The 26,967-nt window shown below is 40.0% G+C and overlaps 1 protein-coding gene across 2 annotated transcripts in view; it reads left to right on the forward strand.

Annotated features, from left to right (window-relative positions):
* The window catches only part of LOC127450225 (focadhesin-like), a 106,197-nt gene that overhangs the window by 60,267 nt on the left and 18,963 nt on the right, over positions 1 to 26,967 (forward strand). For both annotated transcript variants that reach the window (XM_051714182.1, XM_051714260.1), the window contains 11 exons: positions 683 to 775; positions 1,070 to 1,158; positions 9,907 to 9,948; positions 11,609 to 11,717; positions 11,839 to 11,955; positions 13,564 to 13,802; positions 14,186 to 14,275; positions 14,500 to 14,650; positions 22,448 to 22,567; positions 25,889 to 26,011; positions 26,463 to 26,540. In XM_051714182.1, coding sequence (XP_051570142.1) covers positions 683 to 775; positions 1,070 to 1,158; positions 9,907 to 9,948; positions 11,609 to 11,717; positions 11,839 to 11,955; positions 13,564 to 13,802; positions 14,186 to 14,275; positions 14,500 to 14,650; positions 22,448 to 22,567; positions 25,889 to 26,011; positions 26,463 to 26,540 — 1,251 coding nt within the window. The remainder of the gene's footprint in view (positions 1 to 682; positions 776 to 1,069; positions 1,159 to 9,906; positions 9,949 to 11,608; positions 11,718 to 11,838; positions 11,956 to 13,563; positions 13,803 to 14,185; positions 14,276 to 14,499; positions 14,651 to 22,447; positions 22,568 to 25,888; positions 26,012 to 26,462; positions 26,541 to 26,967) is intronic.

The following is a 26,967-nucleotide window of genomic DNA, read 5'->3' on the forward strand; positions in this document are numbered from 1 at the left end:
CACGGCGCTGATCGTGGTTAAAAGGCGCAACATCAAACGTCAAGCGCGAGTACACTCCGGTCTACACCCGGGAGAGAGCTTGCGAGCCACTGTTGCACGATCACAGTCCTGCGTGCAACAACGCGCAAACATTTGTTTGGATTGAATCCAAGAGACAGAGAAAAACTCACACTAAAAGTAACAAAACACATTCGGTGTAAAGCAGAATAACAGTATGTTGGCTTTGTCAAGTCAACATAATAATAGCTGCAAATGATACATTTATAATGTAACTCCATGAGAGCTATTCATAAACATACTTTTACTGGAAAACGTTGGCATACCGTGCAAAATATTACTGATTTGTATATTATTTTAAACCCATTCTAACTGATGCTTCTAAGTCTTTCACAAGTCATCATCTATGTTAGCCAGCAAGATAGTGTTACCTTTGTGACATATTTAAATCAGCAGAAAACAACAATGTTCAAAACATCACAGAATTTTTTTTTTTTTTTTTAAGTTTGCATAAATGCATAAAAGCATAAGATTTAGTGTGAAGGCAGCACTGGCCCAAAAGGGCAAGTGACAGTTTCATCAACTGGGCTGAAACTCTCTCACTGGCCTTAAGCCATCGGGCCATCCTTATTGTTGAACCCTGCTATTTTTCATTCTCTCTTTCTCTTGTTCTTTCTCGTCTCAGGTGAACATCCAGCCATCTGAGTGGCACCGTTCTCTGCTCTTGCCCCAGGCCTGGCGGGGCTTCATGAGCCGTGCTTACCATGCAGTTCTCCAGGTAATTGTGTGTGTGCGGTCTGTGTATTTCAAACCTCAGTCTGTATGTGTCACGCCTTGACCCCCAAAGGATCTGACAGTACTTGGTCAATAATATCCACTATTATTGTAACAAAAGGGAAAGATTTTCAAACTCACACGCCATACTGACACACTTTGATATAGAACTCGGAAGTATGACTCTGGCTTTCATAAAGATTGATAGGGGTCTGGTGTGTAAAATTCAAAATGGAATAATAAAAAAAAGATTGATCATAATTAGCTGACATTAAACTGTGATGTTATTATTGTCCAGGGTCGAAAGGCAGAGCTGGAGATGCTACAAAAGCAGGGTAAAGAGAGTCCAGAAGAGCTGCAGTACAAACAGCACTGTGCCTGGCTCTGGTAAGTTTAGCACATTCACAACTGTCTACAGACTTCCCCGATCCTGGAGTTTATATAAAATATATATACAGTATACCAATGAAATATACAATATAGAAATGGATTGCTGAGGACGTCATAACAGTGAAGCCACTACACCACCATATTGTTATGCCCAAACATTCCAGTGTGCCTATTAATTTAATAGAAAATCATCTGTTTTCAGTGAGTAAACATTAGTCATTCAATCTCTGATTTTATATCTGAAATCTGCATGTACATCCCTTAAATGCAAACATCCTACACATAAAGTCAGGACATTTCCTGTTTCTTGAAAGCCTGAGTGAGTTATGTATACCAGTATACCTCTAACTAACTTCAGTGGCAAACAGATCACAGCTGAATGTAAACAAGTTCACTGAAACTGAGGTAAGATACAAACAGACATTTTCAGACATATTTTTTGTGAACATCCAAGTGTTCATCCAGATTTACTTGTGCTATGTTTTCATCAAAAAGGGCCTTTTTTATCACGGTCACTTGAATAAGAGCGCGCATTCTCTCTCTCCCTCTACCACATGCTTAGTGGGTGTGCAGAGATTGAGGGAGACAAGCAAAGCAAAGATGGGTCAAATTAAACTGATAAGCTAACAAACACGTATTTATGACATGTATCCATATATGACTACAGAGAGTGCTTCAATATGAAAACAGGCATATCCCGGGCATTTTAGGCAAATTAAAATCCCAGTCTGATTTTTTTATGTACCCTCTGGGGGAAAGGACATGTTGTCACCCTAAAACAAGCAGATATTACAGCTTTTCTTTCATTACATTACAACTTGTGGACAGTTTTACCACTTCCTTTGGTGATCCTTGTGATATACTGATAAGGTGCACACCAGCGGAGGTGAATGCTCTGCCATCGCGATCCATACATATTTTCTCCCTCGTAACGAATATCCATAATGAGCAAATTAAACATTATACATGATTGTCACTAGAAGGCTACATGCTATTGTCGTATACAGAGGTCGGAGACGGTGAAACTATGGCGTTATCAACTGTCAGTCATAGATGCTCTATGACAGTTTGGGCACACCAAGAACAACTTCAACTCCTGCTGGCAGTTTACTGTTGCGTCAGCGATCCAGTTCTTTATGTATATATATATATATATATATATATATATACACACACACACACACACACACACACATATATATACATATCAGTGACATATACAAACTTATTCCAAACTAGTTTGAATGATGCGATGGGAATTTGTTTGTTATTACGTGGCTTGTTGAGCGTGTTATCGCGGAGACATAGCGCGTGTGGAGGCTTCACGCTATTCTCCGCGGCATCCACGCACAACTCACCACGTCCTCCGCCGAGAGCGAACCACATTATAGCGACCACAAGGAGGTTACCCCATGTGACTCTACCCTCCCTAGTAACTGGGCCAATTTGGTTGCTTAGGAGACCTGGCTGGAGTCACTCAGCATGCCCTGGATTCGAACTCGCGACTCCAGGGGTGGCAGTCAGCGTCTTCACTTGCTGAGCTACCCAGGCCCCTGGGAATTACATTTTTAATGTTTTTGTAATAAAATGTCTTACTCCTTAATTTTGCAGATGCTTTAAAGGGGTCATGACATGCCTTTTTTATTATTTTAATATGTTCCTTGAGGTTCACTTCTAATATTAGTAAAGTTTTTTTGGCCCAAAAAGCAGTCCTATATTTGTAAAACATGAGAATTTTCCACCCTCATTCTGACCCTCTGTCAGAAACACTCAGTTTTGGTGCTGCTTCTCCTTTAAGACTTGATAGTAAACTCCCACTGTTATGATTGGCTCTTTGCTCTTGACTGACTTGCTCTTTCCTTGCCATCTCACTGCTCACCGCTACTGGGCGGTAGGAATATGAGTAATTTTTTATCACGATAATGATATACATCACAATGTAGTTATAGAAAAATCCATCCATCCATTTTCTCCTGCTTATCTGGGTCCGGGTTGTGGGGGCAGCAGTCTGAGCAGGGATACCCAGTCCTCCCTCTCTCCAGCCACTTCAGCCAGCTCTCCCGGGAGGATAGGGAGGCGTTCCCAGGCCAGCCTAGAGATATAATCTCTCCAGCTTGTCCTGGGTCTGCCCTGGGGTCTCTTCCCAGATGGACATGTCCAGAATACCTCTACAGGGAAGCTTCCGGGGGGCATCCTAGAAAGATGTCCGAACCACCTCAACTGGCTCCTTTCGATGCGGAGGAGCAACGGCCCTTCCTGAATGTCTGAGCTTCTTACCCTATCTCTAAGGCTGAGACCAGGCACCCTACAAAGAAAACTCATTTCTGCTGCCTGTATCTACTATCTCATCCTTTCGGTCACTACCCAAAGCTTGTGACCATAGGTAAGGGTAGGAACGTAGATCGACTGGTAAATCAATAGCCTTGCCTTCAGGCTCAGCTCTCTCTTCATCACAACTGACCGGTACAATGTCCGCAGAACTGCTTATGCTGCACCGATCTGTCTGACGATCTCATGCTCCACTCTCCCATCACTCGTGAATAAGTCCCTAAGATACTTAAACTCCTCCACCTGGGGCAGCCATTCATCTCCAACCTAAAGAGGGCACTTTACCCTTTTCCATCAGAGGACCATAGTCTCGGACTTGGAGGTGCTGATCCTCATTCCTGCTGCTTCACACTCAGCTGCAAACTGTCCCAGTAAACACTGGAGGGCACTAACCGATGAAGCCAACAGGACCACATCATCTGCAAAAAGCAGGGATGCAATCCTGAGGTCACCGAATTGGACCCCCTCCACCCCTTGGCTGTACCTAGAAATTCTGTCCATAAAAGTTATGAAGAGAACCGGTGACAAGGGGCAACCCTGGCAGAGTCCAACATTCACTGGGAAAAATTTTGACTTACTGCCAGCAATGCGAACCAAACTCTTGCTCTGGTCATAAAGAGACCGTATGGCTCGTAGCCGTGAGCCCATTACCCCGTACTCCAGAAGCACCCCATACAGAATTCCTCTCGGGACATGGTCGTATGCCTTTTCCAAGTCCACAAAACACATGTAGACTGGTTTGGCAAACTCCCATGATCCCTCCAGTGTTCTCGGGAGGGTAAAAAGTTGGTCCAGTGTTCACGCCCAGGACAGAATCCGCAATGTTCCTTCTGAATCCGAGGTTCAACCACCAGCTGAACCAGCACTCGAGCATAGGCTTTCCCAGGGAGCCCGAGGAGTGTGTTCCCCCTAAAGTTGGAGCACATCCTCCTACCACCCCAGTTTGTCAATCCAAGGGTACCGTACCCCCCTTCCATGCAATGTTGAAAAGGCATGTCAACCAAGACAGCCCAATAACATTCAGAGCCTTCAGATATTCTGGGCAAATCTCATCCACCCCCAGAGCCCTGCCACCGAGGAGTTTATTGAATAACTCAGTGACCTCAGTAACCATGATGGACGAGTCCACCTCAGAGTCCTCTGACTCGGTTTTCTCCCCAGAAGTCATGTCGGCAGGATTCAGGAGGTTCTCTAAGTGTTTTTCCACTGCCCAACTATATCCCCAATTGAGTTCAGCAGCTCTAACACTGCTCGGCATCTTCCCCCGCCATCTGATCAAACTCACCACCAGGTAGTGATCAGTTCCTCTCTTCACCCGAGTGTCCAAGACATATGGTCGCAAAAAAAATCGATCATCGACCTGCGGCCTAGGGTGTCCTGGTGCCAAGTGCACCCTTATGCTCAAACATGGTGTTAGGTATGGACAAACTGTGATTAGCACAGTAGTCCAATAACAAAACACCACTCTGGTTCAGATTGGACGGGCCGTTCCCCCCAATCACACCCTTCCAGGTTTCACTGTCATTGCCCACATGGGCATTGAAGTTTCCCAGAAGAACAACATAGTCTCCAACCGGGGTGCCTTCCAACATCCCATCCAAGGACTCCAAGAAGGACGGATACTCTGAACTGGTGTTTGGCGCATAAGCGCAAACAACAGTCACAGTCCAACCTCCAATATGGAGACCTCATGGAGGTGACCCGCTTGTTCACTGGGGTGAACACCAACATAGAAGCGTCAAGCCGTGGGCTATAAGAAAGCCCACACCAGCCTGATGCCTCACCCCTGGGGCAACTCCAGAGCAAGAAAGAGTCCAGCCCCTCTCCAGGAGTTTGGTTCCAGAGCCCAAGCTGTTTGTGGAGGTAAGCCTGACTATATCTAGCCATTACTTCGCTATCTCCCACACCAGCTTGGGCTTCTTTCCCACCAGTGAGGTTACATTCCATGTTCCAAGAGCCAGCTTCAGAAATCTAGGATCGGTCCACCAAGGTCCCTGCCATCGACTGCCACCCGATCCACACTGCACCGGACCCTTATGTCTCCTGCCACTGGTGGTGGGTCCATGGCTGGGCAGTCCCATGTTGCTCCTTAAGGCCCAACCACCAGGCGCTCACCAACGAACTCTCTCCCCAGGCCTGGCTCCAGGGCAGGGCCCTGGTTTCCCTATTCCGGGCAAGGTTTATGGTTCCTTGTTGAATCTCATAGGGTCCTTTGAATCGCAATTAGTCTGTCCTCTCACCCAGGACCAATTTGCCTTGGGAGACCCTACCAGGGGCAATTGCCCCAGGCAACATAGCTCCTGGGCTCATTGAGGCACCCAAACCCCTCTATCACGGTAAGGTGGCGATTCACAGAGGGGTATCTAAAAATTACTTAATATATTAAATAACCATATTGTAATGCCTATTTTTGGATAATACAGTCAGTGAATTAACTACTTCCAAATAAATAATATCCTATAAAATGTTCTCTTTATTTGGAACTTGACAAACAGTCAAAGAAAAAAACAAAAACATTTTGCCATATTTCAGAATCTTCCCAAAGCAATGCAACAAAGAAAATAATGCATAAATAAATAAAAAGAAATCCCATGGAAATAAAAAATAATACTTCTTGGAGAAAATATCCAAAATTATGTAAACACTTCTTAAAGAAAATAAATATTATATAAATATAAAACTTCTTGCAAAAAAATTATGATAAAATTCATGCAAAGTGCATCTTTTGACTTTCATAATATTCTTTTGCATGTATGAACAGCTCTTCATTTTGAACTGATTGCTTGTATTACGAGTGATTATTTTCAAGCAACACAGTGTGCAGATTACAATTTTTCTGTTTAATGTTGGATTTTGTGAACCTACACAACAGATGTCGAACCTATTTTAATAACAAGCTTCTCTTCATTTTCTTGACTTGTTTGGGAGTCATCCCTTTCTGTGGAGCTGTTTTTTCTGGGTTTTTCCTGGGTCAAAAATTGAGTAGCGCGAGTGATCCCGCACAGTGCTCTCCTGTAAATATCGGGAATCTTGTTGGACTCGCGTGCACTTGCATGCTTCAGAAATAGTGCACGCGACAGTCACATAAAACACAGATGAGCGTGTCAGATGAGAAGCACATTAAGCACTTCTAAAGTGCCAAAGGTGAGATGAATGTCAATGAATTTGCTTGGGCGACTGCCGAAATGTATTTGAATGCCATAAAAACCCTGTCCATATTTCTTAAATTCTCTCAGTCTCACGTGAAGCCTTGCCCACTGATAGATGCCCTCCCTGCGCACATGGTTATTGACATATTGCGATATATGTACACAATATACAAAATCTCTATTGATTGACACTTTGTCGTCGCCACAATATATTTCGTCATATTGCCTAGCCCTACTGGATGGGGCTACAGAAGTGATAAGGTAAATTAATCTTTGATGTGTTGTGGTGGAAGCGGTCAAATGCAAATGTATACCACAATGTGACATCACAATGTGGAGGAAGTAGAGAACGAGTAGTTTTTGCAGCTTGGTTTCATCAAATGCTCTTTTTGTAGTGAGGAGGAAGTTTTGACTTCTGAAACTTACAGTATGTTTTTATAGTACAATGAACTCTTAAGTTAAAAGATCAAGGTAAATTTCATTCCTCATGTCATGACCCCTTTCAATTCCATTGCTAACATTTCATGTATTCTAAATACACACAATTAAATAATACTTTCACACTTTTTGCATAATTTGGCTAGATTGCAGTTTGATTGGAAATGACACCCAGTAAAAATTTTCTGCTCACAGGTGATATTTACCTTGATATCGCTGTTTTCTTCAAACATCACTTGTCTCATATTTCATCTCAAACATGCTCTTCACTGACACTTTTTTTGACTTGGTTATCAAGTGGAAAGTATGTCGTGCTTTTGGAAAAATGTATTGAAATCATTTTCACACAGTAAATTGTTAAATGGTTTGTTTATTTAAATCATTGTTTGATTATCATTGTTTTAAACATGTAATAATTTGTATTTTAAAGGGATAGTTCACCCAAAAATGAAAATTCTCTCATCATTTACTCACACTCATGCCATCCCAGGTGTGTATGACTTTCTTCACCAGAACACATTTGAAGAAAATTTGAAAAATATCTTAGCTCAGTAGGTCATTAAAATGCAAGTGAATGGTGATCTGATTTTTGAAGCTCCAAAGATCACAGACAGTCAGCATAAACGTCATCCATACGACACCAGCTGTTAAATTAATGTCTCTAAATCATGCTTCCGGTCAGAAGCAGTATGCGCGTGTGACGCAATCACATTGGCATTTAAAACACGTGAGAACTGAGGCACGTGCATCACAGCCTCAGAGTAGTGATGTTTACAAGTGAGAAGGAGGAACACAGTACAGTAGCTTGGTTGGTTTTGTTTAGATCTGTATTTATTTGTTTCTTTTCTCACAATGGTGCATTTGTGTGCTTATCCTGGATGTCTCAGCTGAGTGGAGAATGTGAGATAACGTCCATATCATGGCAAGGGAATACGTCAAACGAGAGACCGCTTGGACTCCACCCTCTCGTGAAGATTACAGAAAGCGAATATTTAGAGTTCAAAAGTACTTAAATGTTGATCTTTTTTTTTTTTTTTTTTTTTTTTTTAACAAAAGCAATCGTATTGCTTTAGAAGACATTAATTTAACTGCTGGAGTCGTATCTATGACGTTTATGCTGACTGTCTGTGATTTTTGGACCATCAAAAAAGAAATCTCTATTCACTTGCATTTTAAGGACCAACTGAGCTGAGATATTTTTCTATTTTTCTTCAAATGTGTTCTGGTGTAGAAAGAAAGTCATACACACCTGGGATATCATGAGGGTGAGTAAATAATGAGAGCATTTTCATTTTTGGGTAAACTATCCCTTTAATAATGGATTTTCATAGTTCAATATTGAAAGTCTGGGTCTGGGACAAGGCTGAACAAATGTAATCTATACATACAAAGGCATTCGAAAAGTACCTATAATAAATGAAGGCATGGTAAAAAAATGTGGCATGGTAACAAAAGTCAGTTTTATTGTGACTCATATAATAAAAAGAAAAAAGTTTTAATCTGTTAGTTTTGATAAAAAAATCAATCCTTGGGACATGAAATTGCCCGAAGCTGAAAAAACACCCGTTTAAAGTTGTTACTCAAGTGATTTTTTTTTTGTTTTGTTTTTTTGGATTGCCAAGCATAAAATGTCCTTACCACCTTACAGATATCACTATAATAGGTGTCCTCAGAAAAACACAAGTCATTTGTAAACAACAAATATGAATCTCAGTGTGACCTGCGTGTCATAGCCAAACAGAAAACTTGGAGGCTGCTCTCTGTCAATGATGTGAGTTTGGTGGGACTACCTGTTTGTCCAAAAAATGTTGCAAATGTCATTATTTTTTGAAAGTCATTATTTAATTTGCTATTATTAGCAAGCCATTATTTTTGCAATTTCACTTAGTGCAGCTAGTGGTGAAGAAATCACTTACAGCAAAAAAATTAAGGATAAAAAAAACAAGCAAAAGCTTATGTATGCACAACGATTCTTGCTTTTAGTACAGCTGATCACCAAGTATGGACATCAAAACTGACCATAACCAGTTTCTTTTGTTTAAATCTGACCATTTGAATGATATTTCATAGTTTTACAGCACTAAAATGCTTAGCACTTTAAAAACTAGCAAGACGGATGCTATATTTTAATGAACTTCTATAAAGAGTGAACTATAATTGGAGCTTGCACCATAGGAGGGAATGTGAAGGTATTATTTTATACATCTTGCTTGTGTCAAACCATCCAGGGCTGTTGAAATGTGATTGCTGTGGCCTTTTCAGCTAGTTTGAAAAGCCTTTGAATGGAGACTGACATTTAAAAGTTCCATACAAATACGTGCTCATCACCATTACACAAATTCGTATAATCTTTCGATGTAAATCTGCCTGCGTGAACAGACCACGATTGTTCGCACAGTTCACACTGTCTCTCCCCATAATACACCCTATCACATAACCATGCAGTCTGGCAGAGCACCATAACTCAACCCCCAGGATGCCATCTTGACAGCCTGTCAGCCAATGAGTGATTGATGGAAGAGCACGCTCAGATGGTTACCAGTTCCGATGGCATCCCGGGTCGCCGTCTTTGTTTAATACAGTTATTCCCCCCTGGGAGCTCAGGGCAGTCCATTTGTGGTTGGATATCCTAAAGCATGTTGAGAGGGTTGGTTAATATGACAACATTGGGATTGTAGGGTTACAGGTCTTTGCCCTGGCTGAGAGAGATGCCAAGTAAAGGATGGTTTAGGTTCAATTTTAAATTGATGAAATCATGAGATGCGTTTCAGTGTCTGATTTTGTCATTGGGGTAATGTGTGCTCTCTCTCTCTCTCCCACCTTTCCTCAGGGTCAGGGACAAACTAACTGATGTGGTCAAATCTGCTGCCAAGTGAGTTACTGAAACTGTTATGTCTGCTTTTGTTTTTTTCTCTCCACCCACCTTGGCCCCTTCCACTCTAGAGTCGAGACAAAAGTCTAAATATTTGTTAAATTTTGTTGTCATCATGTATTATTATGTATTATAGAATAAATCATTGTGCTCCATATTCAGACATCCACTGACACTGTCTGTCTTAATTCACTATAACCTTCATGAGAAAACATTGAAAGAATTTTTTCAGAGCTTCCTTAAAGGGATAGTTCACCAAAACATTATCTCATTATTTACTCACCCTCATGCCATCCCAGATGTGTTTGACTTTCTCTCTTCAGCTGAACACAAACAAAGATTTTTAGAAGAATATCTCAGCTCTGTTGGTCCATACAATGCAAGTGAATGGTGACCAGCTCCAAAAAAGCACATAAAGGCAGCATAAAAGTAATCTAAATGACTCCAGTGGTTAAATCCATGTTTTCAGAAGTGATATGATAGGTGTGTTTGAGAAACAGATCAATATTTAAGTCCTTTTTTTACTATATTCTCCTCACTGCCCAGTAGGTGGCGATATTCACGAACAATGCATAAATCGGCAAAAACAAAAGAAGGTGAACTCTTAGGAGAGAAGTACGCTTAGGAGAGCTGTTTGAAGGTGGAGATTTATAGTTAAAAAGTATATATTGATCTGTTTCTCACTTATAATATCTCTTCTGAGGACATGGATTAAACCACTGGAGTCATATTACTTTTATGCTGCATTTATGTTTATTTATTATGCTTTTTGAGCTTCAAAGTTCTTGTCACCATTCACTTGCATTGTATGGACTTACAGAGCTGAGACATAAAGGCTAAAAAACTTTGTTTGTGTACAGCAGAAGAAAGAAAGTCATACACATCTGGGATGGCATGAGGGTGAGTAAATGATGAGAGAGTTTTCATTTTTGGGTGAACTATTCCTTTAATGAAATGAAAGTAATGAGTGCTTACAACCAAAACAAATCTGACCTGTTTTCAACTTCAGTAATAATAATTTAGCATAGCTACAATAGTTACTGTAGTTTGTTTACAAGGGCAAATCTCAAGCAATAAAATCAACCTATATTACATTTATAATTTTTAAAAGGGGTAGTTCAACTGAAGAATGAAAATTCTGTCATTATTTATCCAAACCTGCAATATTTTTTTTCTTGTCTGTGAAACACTAAAGGAGAAATTTTCATTCTCCTCAGCAGTCAAGCCACAAAGGATCATAAAAGTCATCCATACAGTGCAACTCATGTGCTATATTCCAAGTCTTCTAAAGCCATATATGATAGCCTACATAAATCTCATTTGTGCATGCATTTACTTATACTTATAAGGGGAAGATTGTCAGTGAATAATGACTTACATTTTGATCTGTTCCTAGCACAAATTGTGTGTTGGCTTCAGAAGACTGGGAATATAGCGCACAAGTTGTAGAGACAATGTTTATGATACTTTGTTCTGTCTTTGATGGAGCTTGACAGTCCCTGGTCACTGTTGAATTTCATTGTATGGAAAAGAGCAGCATGAACATTCTGCTAAACAAAGTCAGGTTTTGAACGACAAAAGGGTGTGTAAATATTAACAGAATTTTCAAAAGAATTTTCTAAACAATGACAGAATTTAAATTTTGTCTTCATCATGACAGAGACAGTCCGGTTGTTCAGGGCAATTCTATCCTGGCATTAAGTGGTCTGGCTGTTGTATTAACCAGATATGAGAGCAACCTTCCTGCTCAGTCTGAAAGTGGACCTGAGGTAAGATGCAGCTTTATTTGATCAGAACAGAATATTCATAACAGAATTCAAGTTTATTCTTTGTAAAATTCCTGATCGTCATACTTTCAAATTAACTGTACTTTTAATTCCATTCGTACAGGTGGGTCCAGACATCCTGCCCACGGCTCATTGGCTGTCTATGGTGATCGACACTCTGCTCAGCATTGTGAGCAGTAACAGTAACCCTAAAGGACAAGTCTTCCCTTGGTTCATTCATGTGAGTTGAAACCTTGAGACAGTTTAATTCTAGAATAATTATATTAAACAATATAGTAACATATTTTGTGTTAAATGAAATGCTATGGAGTCTTATCATTTTATTGCAAGTTCCTTATTTATCCCTTCCTTGGACTTATTGGTCAGTTTGACCCTTTTGAATTTTGAAACACTGATTTACAACAACTTAACATTAGGTTTTTGTCCTGAAACTTCATGAAATCCTCCACAGAGGTGATCTGAACCTGGCAATGTCATTGTTTTAATTTTTTTTATTTAATGTTATTTATACACAAAGCTACAAAAAAAGTTCCTACGTTGTCCTTAAGAGTCAAATGGCACTTTTGGCAAGCACAGTTGAGTGGAGTCGAGTTGTACTGTGCAGTGGAAAAGCCCCTAAATTGACCCTCTTTATGTTCAGTTTCAAAAGCTTATAATACAGGCTCTGTTTGCACTCTCTCTCTCTACTTTTGGTCTTAAATCGTTCAGCTGTGCCAGCTAACACTAGAAAAAATAAACACCTTCTCTTCCAATATACAGTTCTGAAAGGCAGGGGACACCCCAACGCAGCTTTAAAAAAAAGCTTCAAAAGCTTGTAATACATGCTCTGTTTGCTCAATCTCCCTACTTTATCCTTGGATCATTCCACTAGATGGCAGCAAACACTTTTATCACTTTCTATCACAACATACAGATCTGAAAAGAAGGGGGCGCCCCAACATTTGTGACTCCACCCATAGACATCCAGTCTTTTTTGGGAAGCCCCGCCCTTTCCCCATGTTTTGTGGAATATCTCGGCCTCTGAATGGACTACAAGTGTGATCTTGGTGTCATTTAAAAGCTAAGAACCTCAGGTTCTGATTTTTGTATAATACTTGTTTTTGCTGAACTGCATTTGTTTTCTGGACATTTGAGACATAACAGTGGATTATTTACTCAGAAAAGCTGAGAGACAAGTAAAAATAGACTAATTTTGTAGAAAACAACTTAAGAGCTGATATATTGACATTTTGAGTATGAATGTTCTTATAGTACATTTTGACCTTTTCTACAATTTTATGGTGAGGCTTCTCAAAAAAGACTGGATGTCAATGGGCGGAGTTGAGTCTCCCTGTCTTTCAGATCTCTATATTGTGATATAAAGCGATGTTAGCTGTCACCTAGACGAACTATTTAAGACCAAACGTAGAGAGATAGAGCAAACATTATTATTATTTATTAAAAGATTAATAATAAAACATTATTATTATTATTATTATTTATTAAAAGCTTTTGAAGCGTTTTTAAACAAGGTTTTTGAAGCTGTGTTGGGGCGCCCCGCCTTTCAGGTCTGTATATTGAAATAGAAGGCGATAGAGAAACAATTCTTTTTTTCTAGTGTTAGCTGGCACCTAGACGAAAGATTTAAGACCAAAAGTAGAGAGATAGAGCAAACAGAGCCTTTATTACAAGCTTAAACATAAAAAAGGGGCAATTTGACCCTTAAGGACAACGTAGGGACTTGATCGTTTAGACCAAGGAACGGTTAAATAGAATTGCTATAGTAAGTTATAACATGTTTTTTACTTTGGTATAGCCCTAAAATATTTTTTTTTTTATCTCAAACAAGCGCTCTTACTCCGGTGAAAACACTGCTAGTGTGATCGCCCGGTCCTGTGCTGCTCTGGGTCTGGCACTGCTGGTGCCCGTGTTGGTGATGTCACGCAGAGAGAGTGTGCCCGCTATACTGGGCACACTAGCAGCAGGGCTGCCGGGGTCGCCCACGGCAGACGAATCTCAGGCAGTTCAATTCCACGGCGGACTGACTCTGGGCATGTTCCTAGCGTGGCTGCATGATGAAAGAGTCAGGTGTGTGCTGGGTTGATTGATGCTTACTATTGTAGGAAAAGTCAAAATGAATGAATGTCGTGCACTTACATCTCAGGAAAATCACAGATGTAGATTTCCACACGAGTTTCCAAATAGGAAGTCATCAAGTGATGCTCTATTGCACTTTCCCAAGTAGAAAGTTAGGAAGTAGAAAATTCTGACTTTCCGAGTTGAATGGATATTAGTATCACACTTCTGTGTTATCCATATATTTATATGAATACCTACATTTCCATTGACTGAAATAAAACTGAACATTTGAAGGATTAACCTGTTGTACACACACATTTTTTTTACATCAAGTACACTTGCTTACTGATTACATACTTGTTTACTTAGTTTTTGTATCCACCTTTTTACAGTGATATATCTGGACAGTCTGTGACGGAGCTGCTGATGAAACATCTTGAGCCTCTAGAAGCTTGCACTTTCAATCACAATCTGGAGTACAAGTTAGTACTAGTTAGTTCTTGCACTAACCATGTGACTTTCCACATTTTGCTTTTTTGTGTGTTTGTGTTTACTACAACTACAAAAACTTCTAAAAATCTGTATGTTTGTGATATTGGGTTGTATTGTTTAGTCCTGCAGTGCTGGAGCTCTTTATTGCCCATGTAAAATCTGAAATTATTTTTCTTAATTTTATTTGTTTTCTCTCTCTCTGTGTGTGTGTTAGTGCTGGTTGTGTGTTAGGTGTTGGGTTGGTGCTGAGTTCTCTGAGCTGCAGTAGTCAGTCTGAGCGTGATCGTGCCCATGTTTCTCTGACTCTGGACAAACTCCTGCAGACACTGCAGGACAGCAGCAGTATGGGCCGCATGCTACAGGAGGTCAGTAACGTTGCTCATGTTCAAACATTATCTCAGGATTAGAAAAAAACAAAATAGTTTCAGCTTATTTGAAAATTAAAGCGCTTGTTTGTCAAGGATAACACATAGACATAGTCATAGTCTTATTTCCATTGCGGCCTTTGATATTAGAACATCATCATTGGTCCCTGGAACCTGACACTGGCAACAACTGGCAAGGAAATACATTATAAACATACAAGTAAAACTATAGACTGATATACTGGTTTACCAATTAATCTGTGCCAGTAGTTGCATTTTGGAACCATTGGTTATCGGCCAAAATCTATGCCAATAGTTGCCAATAGTTTTTTTTTTTTTTGTGTGTGTGTATTGTTCCTTTTTTAATTCCTACATGTACCGTGGTGGCTGTCTCTGGAGGATTCTACGGTTAGAACGGGTTGGTTCTACAGCAAAACACCGGCCTCTAGAGGTGAAATACAAAAAAATCACTTAAACCTCATGGGGATTTGCTGTATCTAGTAAATCTTTTTATCATTGTCAATATTCATCTCCATTTTTATCCTCTCTTCAAATGTATATTTTGTTATTTTGATTAAATCAAGTGTTCTAAATTGAAGCGAGAGCATGCAAAATATACGGAAACGTCAGCACATACAGTACATCCCCATACTTCAGGTCTTTCTCATTAATATATACACTATATTGCCAAAAGTATTCGCTCATCTGCTTTTAGACGCATATGAACTTAAGTGACATCCCATTCTTAATCCATAGGGTTTAATATGACGTCGGCCCACCCTTTGCAGCTATAACAGCTTCAACTCTTCTGGGAAGGCTTTCCACAAGGTTTAGGAGTGTGTTTATGGGAATTTTTGACCATTCTTCCAGAAGCGCATTTGTGAGGTCAGACACTGATGTTGGACGAGAAGGCCTGGCTCACAGTCTTCGCTCTAATTCATCCCAAAGGTGCTCTATCGGGTTGAGGTCAGGACTCTGTGCAGGCCAGTCAAGTTCTTCCACACCAAACTCACTCATCCATGTCTTTATGGACCTTGCTTTGTGCACTGGTGCGCAGTCATGTTGGAACAGGAAAGGGCCATCCCCAAACTGTTCCCACAAAGTTGGGAGCATGGAATTGTCCAAAATATCTTGGTATGCTGAAGCATTCAGAGTTCCTTTCACTGGAACTAAGGGGCCAAGCCCAGCTCCTGAAAAACAACCCCACACCATAATCCCCCTCCACCAAACTTCACAGTTGGCACAATGCAGTCAGACAAGTACCGTTCTCCTGGCAACCGCCAAACCCAGACTCGTCCATCAGATTGCCAGATGGAGAAGCGTGATTCGTCACTCCAGAGAACGCGTCTCCACTGCTCTAGAGTCCAGTGGCGGCGTGCTTTACAGCACTGCATCTGACGCTTTGCATTGCACTTGGTGATGTTTGGCTTGGATGCAGCTGCTCGGCCATGGAAACCCATTCCATGAAGCTCTCTACGCACTGTTCTTGAGCTAATCTGAAGGCCACATGAACTTTGGAGGTCTGTAGCGATTGACTCTGCAGAAATTTGGCGACCTCTGCGCACTATGCGCCTCAGCATCCGCTGACCCCGCTCTGTCATTTTACGTGGCCTACCACTTCGTGGCTGAGTTGCTGTCATTCCCAATCGCTTCCACTTTGTTATAATACCACTGACAGTTGACTGTGGAATATTTAGTAGCGAGGAAATTTCTTTCACTTCATTTTATACACCTGTGGCCATGGAAGTGATTGGAACACCTGAATTCAATTATTTGGATGGGTGAGCGAATACTTTTGGCAATATAGTGTATATATCAAAACCCTTCGTCTGATAAATATATATGCTATAGAAAGCTTAATTTGGTAAATACTTACATATAGACCATTTTAACAGAGCCAAATCTCTGTCATTTCAAAATTAGAGTCTCCAGTGGATTTCAGGCTTGTTAATATTTAAAAGTCCTACATTTTGCACCAAATCTTCATTTTTTCACTTGTCATTATTGGGATGGATTTTGATTTCACAATAAACTGCATTTGGGATTTTGTTAATTTTGGACTCTTGTAGCATCTGTGTTTGTAGAGGCCAACCAATAGTGGATTTTGACAATACCAGTAACTAAAGTAGTGGAAAAGGCAGAAAACCGGTTGATCGACTGATAGTTTTTAATTTTTTTTATTTTATCGATTCATAGAAGATTAAATATTTTTGTCTTTCTTTACTTTGACAAGCACAGTCATTGAGGCTACAAGAGTCTTAAATGAATAAAATCCCAAAAGCAGTTTATTGTGCAACCAAAATCCCAATAATAATCAGAAAAATGTAGTGGAAAAATTTACTTTTAATTACAAACAAGCTCAAAACACCCCATCAAACATTTATTATGAAATGACAGGCTTGGCTCTGTTCCAATGCTCTATTTGTAAGTATTTAGCTAATCAGCTTTTTCAACCCTCTATTAACATGTTGGAGAAAGAATCATCGTTGGCTAGTAAATTTTTGTTTGTTTATGTTAGTATTCATATATATGACTTCATGCAATACAGTATGCAAGATTGTACATTTTATTTTCATATTTCACTTTTGATCATTTTAATCACATTTTAGCTTGAGAACAAATGTACAATTTTCACATTCTATCAATTTATACGATTACATGAAAATTGCATTTTCAGTAATGATAAAAGCTGTTGTCACTATTTAAAATTTCATACACATTTTAAACTAAATATTCACAAGGTTGGAACCTAATAATGAAAACAGAATTACACATATATCAATTATTTAATAATTTTATTTAAAAAAATAATAATTTAAGTGCCACTATCCACCTTTTTCCTGAATGCGGAAATGTTCCAGGATTCGCCTGTTTTCAGTTTCCGTTCTCCAGTGTTTTCACTTGCACCGTTGTATATTCTTAGCGGGTAATGTGATGTTTAAAGTATTACATTTGTGTAAAGTTGTCAAAAAACATGTGGCTCTATAGTACCAATACTTCACAGAGTCGAGATGACCGTTTTTATTGACAGGGCCTCACCTAAGTGGGTAGACAGGAAGCGATGGTCAGAGGTTTGATATGTTGATATCATTAACTACTTTGAGTTGTACTTCAACTTTGAGTTGTACTTCAACTGAGCCTGAAATTCATTTTTACTCCAAATAACACATTAATTGTTGTTGTTCTGTGTTTGGATCGCTTGTTTTGGTAGTTTTTACCTTGCGTCTCAAGACCAGAAACAGAAAACAGGCAATTAGAATCATCATGGTGCTGCTAAGTGGTTGCTCAGGAAAATTGTGGATATCAAAACTGTTATGCCAAAAAAAACAAAACAACAACAACACATATTTACCAAACCATTGCATAGATGTGGCATGAGCCTGATCGTTAAATTCTTTAATATTTACAGTGTTTTCTGAAGTTAAAATATTTCATAATGTATGACTGTGCCTTTAAACATTTATGTATTTAAACATTTATTACACTTACTACATTACTACGTTTTGTTACATGTTTGTTTATATGCACTTGTGCGATTTGCATTTAGTCTACATTGAGTATTACATCCGTGCAATGTATGATTAGAAGTAATGTTTCTTTTTAGATTTTTGATCACCAATAACTGTAAATAACAGATGGATATTAAAAGAGACTGTAAGGGGGTTTAGAGGAAAGGAGGCGGCGAGAACCGGCTTGACAACTTAAATAATAATTTATTAAACAAAAACCCAAACAAAAACACACAACTAAAAACACAGCACAGCTGTCTGTAATTCTCTCTCTCCCGAACTGTCGTCCCCGGCCGCCTTTATCCCTCGCGCGCCCCATCAGGCTGATTGGGGACCGGGTGTGTCTCATTCCAACCCGGCCCCGCCCTCCTCGGCTCTACACTCCTCCCGGCGTTGCCTCAGGCCGGGGAGCCCCCCGGCATGACGTACATCCCCCCCACCCTTCCTCTCCGGGTGGGGGGGCGTGCCTTATGCCCCGACTGCCGGCGGGTCCTCCCCGCCTTCCTCGACCTGGGAGGAGAAAAAACAACACAAAATGGCGAGGGAAAGGCCAACACGGAGCGGCAGAGAGGAGAGAGAGAAAAAAAACCTCACCGGTTCTCTGATGCGCCGTCGCGTGGTCCTCGATCACTACTCCACCCTCTCAGGCGGACTGCAGCCGCTCCTCCCCGGGCGGACCGGAGTCAGACCTCCGACCCCCAGCGGACAGAACGCCCCTCCGCGTTCCCGGCGTCCCGTGGGGACTCTCCTCCGCCCCTGGCAGCGGCCCTACCACTCCAGGCGGTCGGGGAGTCACTTCCCTCCTCCCCCCGCGGACGGCGGTCTTCTCTCGACCCCTCCGCGTTCCCGGGGGACGGCAGGGCACTCCTCCGCCCCCGGCAGCGGCTCCCTCGCTCCAGGCGGTCGGGGAGTCCCGTCCCCACTCGCCTCGCGGACGGCGGCCGTTCCCCGCGTCCGGGTAGTCGGGCTACTCCGTCCCCCCCGTCGGACGGCAGCGGCACTCCCCTGGGTGGACGGCAGTGTCGAGGACTCTGCGACGGGAATCCCTCCTCCTTCCCGGGTTTCGGCACCAGTGTAAAGGGGTTTAGAGGAAAGGAGGAGGCGAGAACCGGCTTGACAACTTAAATAATAATTTATTAACCAAAAACCCAACCAAAAACACACAACTAAAAACACAGCACAGCTGTCTGTAATTCTCTCTCTCCCGAACTGTCGTCCCCGGCCGCCTTTATCCCTCGCACGCCCCATCAGGCTGATTGGGGACCGGGTGTGTCTCATTCCAACCCGGCCCCGCCCTCCTCGGCTCTACAGAGACATTCTTTGGACACACAATACACAGAACGAAGCAAAAGGAAACTTCTACTTGCATAATGTGTATGACCTGCTTGTACAAATATTTGTTATACACGTTCTTAAAATCAAATCTACAAGCTCTCGAGTTTTACAACACTTTTACCTTCTAACAGATGTCCAACAGGTGCATTACACTGATCTCTAGCCATGCTTTAAAACAGAGACTGTTGTGAAAACAGTCTGTGGAAAAGTTTTAGCAAAATTAGAGCTGACGTCGTTAAATGCAATGTAAATGTAATTATGGCATATCACTGCTCAACTAAAGTGATGGTGACACTGCGATCAAGACACCTCAGGACCCACTGCAGCCAAAATAATAAATTTGCCTTCAGAGTGCGTACTCACGAGACACAACAGGCATTCAAGATGAGGCTGAATCCAGCTTCTTATTCAGTAAAAGTATTGCGGTGTCTAAGTTCTTCTTCGCCACTACACAACTCAATCTCTGGCTAGTAAAATCTAAACATTTACTAGCCACTCGCTAATAACAGACATATTTAAGTTGCATAGCATGAAATTTAGTTGCATATGCGAGTGATTTATTCGCAATGTAGAGGGCTGTTTTTATAGCCTATATATTCCAATTCAACCTTGTTCATCCTGGCATTGCAGGAAAAGCAGTTGAGTGCAGATGCACAGTCTTCACTTGCTGCTACTATGCTTCACCACTAGGTGGTGCAAACGGGTGTTGATAAAAACAAAGAACGACAGGGAGAGGTCCTCGCCAAATAAACCTTTATCCCAATCTGTGTCATCTCATTTGGCTCTCATTAGTAGGGTTGTTGAAGTCCCACCTGCATTGCGTTCAACGGACAGTAGTTCGTTTTTATAAATCAATTAAACTGTAAGGCGGGTTTTCACTACAGTGGATCGATCAGCTGTTGGAATGGCAAAGTGACTGAAGAAATGTTAACAGCAAGATGGTATAAAAGTCTGCATTTCTTGTCTATTACCACCTTCTGCTACTAATACCAACTTCAGAAATATGTGCAGTTAGAATAGCTAAATATGTGGGAGAGCATTGTTTAAAACCATATTATGACCGTATTGCAATACACTATGTAGCACTTGAATGTACATATAGTTTACATAGGGACATTGAACTAGACATGGATAAAAGAGAAAGTGTTTAATAACGTTTATGTCTTAAAATCATCAGATGGTTACAATTTAGATGAAATTGTTATAAATAAGATGTATAAAATGTGTAGATGAAACCAGTATGCATACTGAAAAGAGTGTAGGAGATCAAAATACAGAAAGAGAGAGAAAGGGTATATAGAGATACCATTGAGGGCTGGAGTCTGGCCTGATGGCCTGTAACCCAGCTGCCCAAGAGCAGAACCCTAGAGAAAAGAGTGAGCCAGAGAAAAAGATGAAGACCACAAGTTACAATCCTCTTTTATCCTTTCCTTGACTATGTGACCAGAACCAGACTTCATCTGATTTTAATGCATTTTAAATAACTAAATGTTTTTTTTTTGTTTGTTTTTTTTTTAAACAAAATATGAAAAGGTAATGGTGTCTACAACTGCATTATGCTTAAAATACAGAATGAAGACTAATCTAACGTCCTACAATGAAAACAATAACATTTAAAATAAAACTCTCTTTAGGCTTGAGTTGTGTATATTAACCATTAGCCTGAATGGCTCATAAATTTCCCTCATAAATCAGGAACACTGTGTCCTGACAAATGCCTTGAACAGATACTGTTGTACATTAAAACGGAAGATGATACACAAAGTGAAGTTGTGTTTCATATTGAAGAAACTGTTTAAGATGACTTTATTGTTTATCAAATTGATTTATCAAATTGGCAATTGTATAAATCCTCTCCCTGCTGCTATTGAACTTCACCAACACCCGAATGCACCACCTAGTGGTGAAGCCTATTAGCAGAGAGTGAAGATTGTGCATCGGCACTCTACTGCTTTTCCTGCAATGCCAGGATGTGCAAAGTTGTATTTCCAACCGAATTTTAACCACTGAAATTTTAGAGGCAAATGGATGAAATAAAGAATACAACTTTTTTTGGAACTGAATTTTGGAAGGTGAATAATTATTATTGAATTTTTAATGATGACATTTTGTGTGAAATGTTTTCAGTTGAAATATTCACAGTTTTAACGTACAACCATATGAAACTGCATCCCCCAAAAATGCAAGCACTTTTAATGCAATGCATTTATTTTTCAATTTTTGCAATTCAGCGTGCTTTTTCGTGTCTAAAACAATTGTCGTAAATTTTCTTCCATACTACTGCCCCAATGTGGATTAAGGGGGCCACATGTTCCTGAATAAACTAGTTGACATGTGAAATTTTCTTTTTGTTTCTTTTGGCATGCTGATCTATTTTGGGCATATTGACTGGGGTGTGGTACTTGTCAGGTGGTGTTTAATACCTTTACTGGAGAAGTGCTTTGGCAATTTGCCTCGTTATGCTTCAGCTGAACAGTGTTTACAAATCGCTAATCTGATGTTCACATAAGACAAGTGTGAACATGTCCACTTCTGACATGCCATTCATTTTTACAAAACTTGGTAATTAGTTAGCTTATAGCCCAGTATGTAGTCATGTTGCAGATGCTTTAATCCAAACTGTCTGGTGCAAATTCGGGTTAGGTGCCTTGCTCAAGGGAACAATGGTGGTGGCTCATTGCTTGTTCCTTGTGGGGATTGTACCAGCAGCCTTTACGATACCAGCTCTGAGCTTTAAACACTTCACCAGACCACCCCTACAAAGAGATGCTGCTAGTGCTGTCTGAACACATCAACATGAGTGTCGTTTTAAACACTATTTTTCATTCAAATTTTGAAATAATGTAAGTGTTAAATGTTTTGTTGTGTTTCCCCTTTATATCGCCACTTTTAGTGGAATATTTTCGTTGGTCGTAATTGCTTGCAATCCGTGTCTCTGTCTGTTCTGTCTCAGGTTTTGGCCTATTCTGTGGCGTGTGTTGGTGTATCAGCATTCAGCTCTGGCATTATTGAGGCCATTAAAGCAGAGGAAATCATGAACACACTTCGCTCTCTGACAGAGGAAAGCCAACAGGTGAGAGTTGAGGTGTTCTTATGATATAAGGCACTTGAATAATAATAATACACTAAGATAAATGCCATCCCATTTTTAGTTGTGCTTCTAAGGGAAGTATCACTATTACTATTTCATATACTTGGGGTTTAGTGATTTGTTCTTTATCCAAAGTGTTAAACTTTGGTGCAAAAGTCAACCCACACCATTTGTGCGCTATGGACATAAATGACACGTCAAATCACATGTGCCATTCATTTTCTAAAGTTTCCACCTGGCAGACAAAAACTGGTGAAAAAAAAAATCCCATGTACTTAAATTGAAGGAGGGACCCACGCCATGTCTAGGGACCAGGGGATGAATTCATGAAAATCTCCATAAGAAACAAAAATAAGATAGATCTTCGGATAAATTATAGAAAGGTACAGTATCTAGCTATAAATGTTAACAGTTTAATAATAATGATAAGAACATTCATAAGAAGTCTATTCAGGAATGCAATATTTTAGAAAATAAGAAAATAGTAGTTAGGTAGAATATTAATCTTAAGAATGTTTTGTGAATCCAGCCCCCAGAATATCAAAGAGAATCTAGTTAACCTTAAACTCTGGTGCATTCTTAGGCTACCACCTGAAATTTTTCACACTGAAATTTAAAAGCTTACATTCACACATAGACTAATTGCAAAAAAATTGGTCTCATTTTTCAGAAAACCCCCCAAATAAAAAAAAAAAATATATATATTTGTGGACCTTCGTAAGCATGTAATTCTTGTTTTTTCACTCTGTCTCACTAGAAAATTTGAATTTCATTTCACTAGATGACAGTAAGTCCTAGGAAAAATAATTATTCCTCTGTCACCTTCCAACGTAATATACAGATCTGAAATTTATGTTGCACTCAGGCCCCACAGATGTGCTTGTCTATAGACACCACCCCAATTGTTTCATCAGATATCTCAGCCTCTGATTGGACTAAAAGCTCAGTCTAGTTGTTATTAGAAAGCTGCGATCCTCCCCTATGTGATGATATATAACATTTTATCATTAATAGATGAAAACATTTTTTTCAATGATTTTTCATAATGAGCCATTTTTACTTGTCTGTGAGCATGCTTGGGTGAATAATCCAATGTAATATCTTACATTGGATTATTCACCCAAGCATGCTCACAGACAAGTAAAAATGGTTCATTTTGTAGAAAACTGCCTAATGTAAGAGCAGATATAATGTTTATGGCTACTTGGGGCTTACAGAAGCAGTGATCAGTGCATAAAAAACATGTTTGTATTTGATGTCTTACAGAAATCATATTTCATGTTATGATTTTTTCAAAAGTCTTTCGAACTGTGGTATTAGAGCAACAAAATAAACTGTAAAGTAGCATTCCTGAGAATGAGAGCTTTATTTGATATACAATATGACTTGTCTGTTTAAGTGCCATGTAAAAAACTTTCATATTCATATTAATATTTCTACCACATTACCTCTAGGTGGCGCCTATATGCGATATATGTTTTCAGGGCTTAATTTGTTATTTTATGTAACATAAATGCAAAAGTGATGGTGTTCAATGAAAAATTCATATTTTAAGCTTTCAAATGATACCACATATGCCTAATTTACATATCCAGAGACTTTAACGTTTTAAGCGTAAACTTAGAGATTAAGGTATTAATAGCCTTGTTTATACTTTTGCCTGGCACCGCAGTGCTTCTCGCAGCTCTCGACAGACAGAGACATTTATACTTGATGCGCACCGCGGTTGCACACTTCTCCAAAATGACAGACAGCCGCAGTGCAGACAGAATATCAGCTAATCCAGTAAGAATAAATAGGCTTTCTTTTTTTTTTTTTTTTTTTTTTTTTTTCTCCCCAATTTGGAATGCCCAATTCCCAATGCGTTCTAAGTCCTCGTGGTGGCGTAGTGACTCGCCTCAATCCGGGTGACGAAGGATGAATCTCAGTTGCCTCCGCATCTGAGACCGTCATCCGCGCATCTTATCACGTGGCTTGTTGAGCATGTTACCGCGGAGACATAGCGCGTGTGGAGGCTTCAAGCTATTCTCCGCGGAATCCACGCACAACTCACTACGCGCCCCACCGAGAGCGAACCACATTAAAGCGACCACGATGAGGTTACCCAATGTGACTATACCCTCCCTAGCAACTGGGCCAATTTGGTTGCTTAGGAGACCTGGCTGGAGTCACTCAGCACGCCCTGGATTCAAACTCACAACTCCAGGGGTGGTAGTCAGCGTCAATACACGCTGAGCTACCCAGGCCCACATAAATAGGCTTTCTTGTCTTTCTAAACAAGAACTGAGGAGCTGCAACAGGTAATTTCACTGTGAAAACATTGGGCCTCATTTACTAACTGTGCATACACAAGTATTTGTGGGTGAAATCTGAGTACAAACGTTTCACGAAGAAATCATTATTCATCAATAAGTTTGCACTAAAATGTATTCTGAATTTACGAAAAAATGTCCTTATAAACATGGAATAAATACAAAATGATTGAGTTTACTACACACACGCTCACATAGAAAATATTATTGTTATGTGCATTACATCTCGAGCTGGGTTCTGGTTCTGCACGTGCACGTTCAGTGAAAGGTGCACAAATGACGTACTCTAAGCCGTTGGATGATGCAGGTGCCATTACAGTGTCCTGTCCCCAAATCAATCAGGCGAAGGGACAGAACCGCAACTACTTCTCACGTCAAGCAGTACCTTATGGACCGCATGCTCAAACAGCACTTCACGCCTTCACTTCAAATCATTCTAAATTGTAATGATGTGCTGTGCTGTTTTATAGAGTGATACTTTTTGCCTTTTGCTTTGGCAACGTCTTTCTCTACACATTTCCAGCTGTTCAGGTGCGGTGGTGCTGAAAGCCGTTGTATGGAGAAAATGGGGCCTCCGATGCCGGAGCCTCGCAAAGGCTAGTCGACAGCCGCAATGACATCAGTTTTTGTGCGAATCCTCACAAACAAGTGGTTGCATTATAAACCAGGCTTAAACCTTAAATTTAAGATTGCCTTCCCTGATGAAGAATGTGTCCCGAACTAAGTGTGGTTTAAAGGATTGGAAATTATTTGTGATCATTTTTGTATTTTAAATATTTAAAAAAAGAAATGTGTGTATTTTTGTATTTTTTTGCATGACTGGCAAAAAAGAATACACCTACACACACACACATATATATATTTTTTTAATGAATAAATATGAATAATATTTATTAATATAATAAATATTAATACAAAATAAATCCACAAAAGAGTGGGGTCTTTGTGGCTCCCGTCAGACATGTATTTAGATTATTTGTGTGTTTTGTAGACACCAGGCTTTGCTTTGGCATTGGGACTGACAGTGTATGGTCTCTCTTCCTGTGGTCATGGTAAAGCTGTGGACATCCAGCCTCGCTTGTTGGCTGCCTGGACCAAGATACTGCTGGCAGAGGTGATATATACCTCTTAAAGTGATGTCATTGTCATATGAATCCAAATGTATATCAATATAATATGCATATTTAGTGTTTCCTTGTGTGTGAAGGCAAACTAATTATTATTTAAGTGATCTTGACATCAGGATTTGTATCCACACCAAAGTTTTCTTGATTAAAAAACTGTGGTACTAAGGAAGTAAATGTACAAATATTGTATGTACTGTAGTTTATCTCTCTGTTAACAGACTGGTCTGAAACAGTGTTTTTTTTTTTTAGTTTTTTTTTACCATACTATGTGAACTACTTTATATCAAGGTCTAATCTAGGCACAAGACCAGGTTTTAGGGTTAAAAGGAGTCTTTGTCTGCTCAAAGCTGGTCTAGATCTTGGTTTTGGTCTTGAAAGTTCAGACATCCACACTGTATCTTGATGGAAAACTAAGCTCTCTATATAAATGTTTCTCAGGGTTGTCCCACAATGCAGAGGCTGTCTGCCCTCAATGGACTGATCGCATTAGTGGGATCAGAGACTGCTCTCATTCAGGTAATTTAATGTGTAATTCATGTTTTTTCAAGCCCTATATGGTATATTTTTACCTGCCATTATAATGGTGACTATTCCATTTTACAATATATGCCTTGGCATGTGCTTTTATTGTTATTTTCTGTGCAACACTAATATTGGGATACATTTTACTTTCTACAGCTAGAATGTTTTTTTTTTTTTTTTTTTCATTAAATATCTCTAAACATCCCTTTGGATTGCATTTTCATTTACTACCCAATATTACATACATTATCGTATGTTGTGGTGATTTTAATTATGCCAGCTAAATGCCTGTCTCATGTGGGCACTGCCCTTTCTGCACCCCACAACTGTGCAAGGCTGGTCTTTGTATGGCAAATTACACTCCTCCATGCCCACCCACTTTCCAGACACTTATACATACACACACAACACACACACTCAC

Source organism: Myxocyprinus asiaticus, chromosome 1 (assembly GCF_019703515.2).
Source record: "Myxocyprinus asiaticus isolate MX2 ecotype Aquarium Trade chromosome 1, UBuf_Myxa_2, whole genome shotgun sequence".
Lineage (NCBI taxonomy): Eukaryota > Metazoa > Chordata > Actinopteri > Cypriniformes > Catostomidae > Myxocyprinus > Myxocyprinus asiaticus.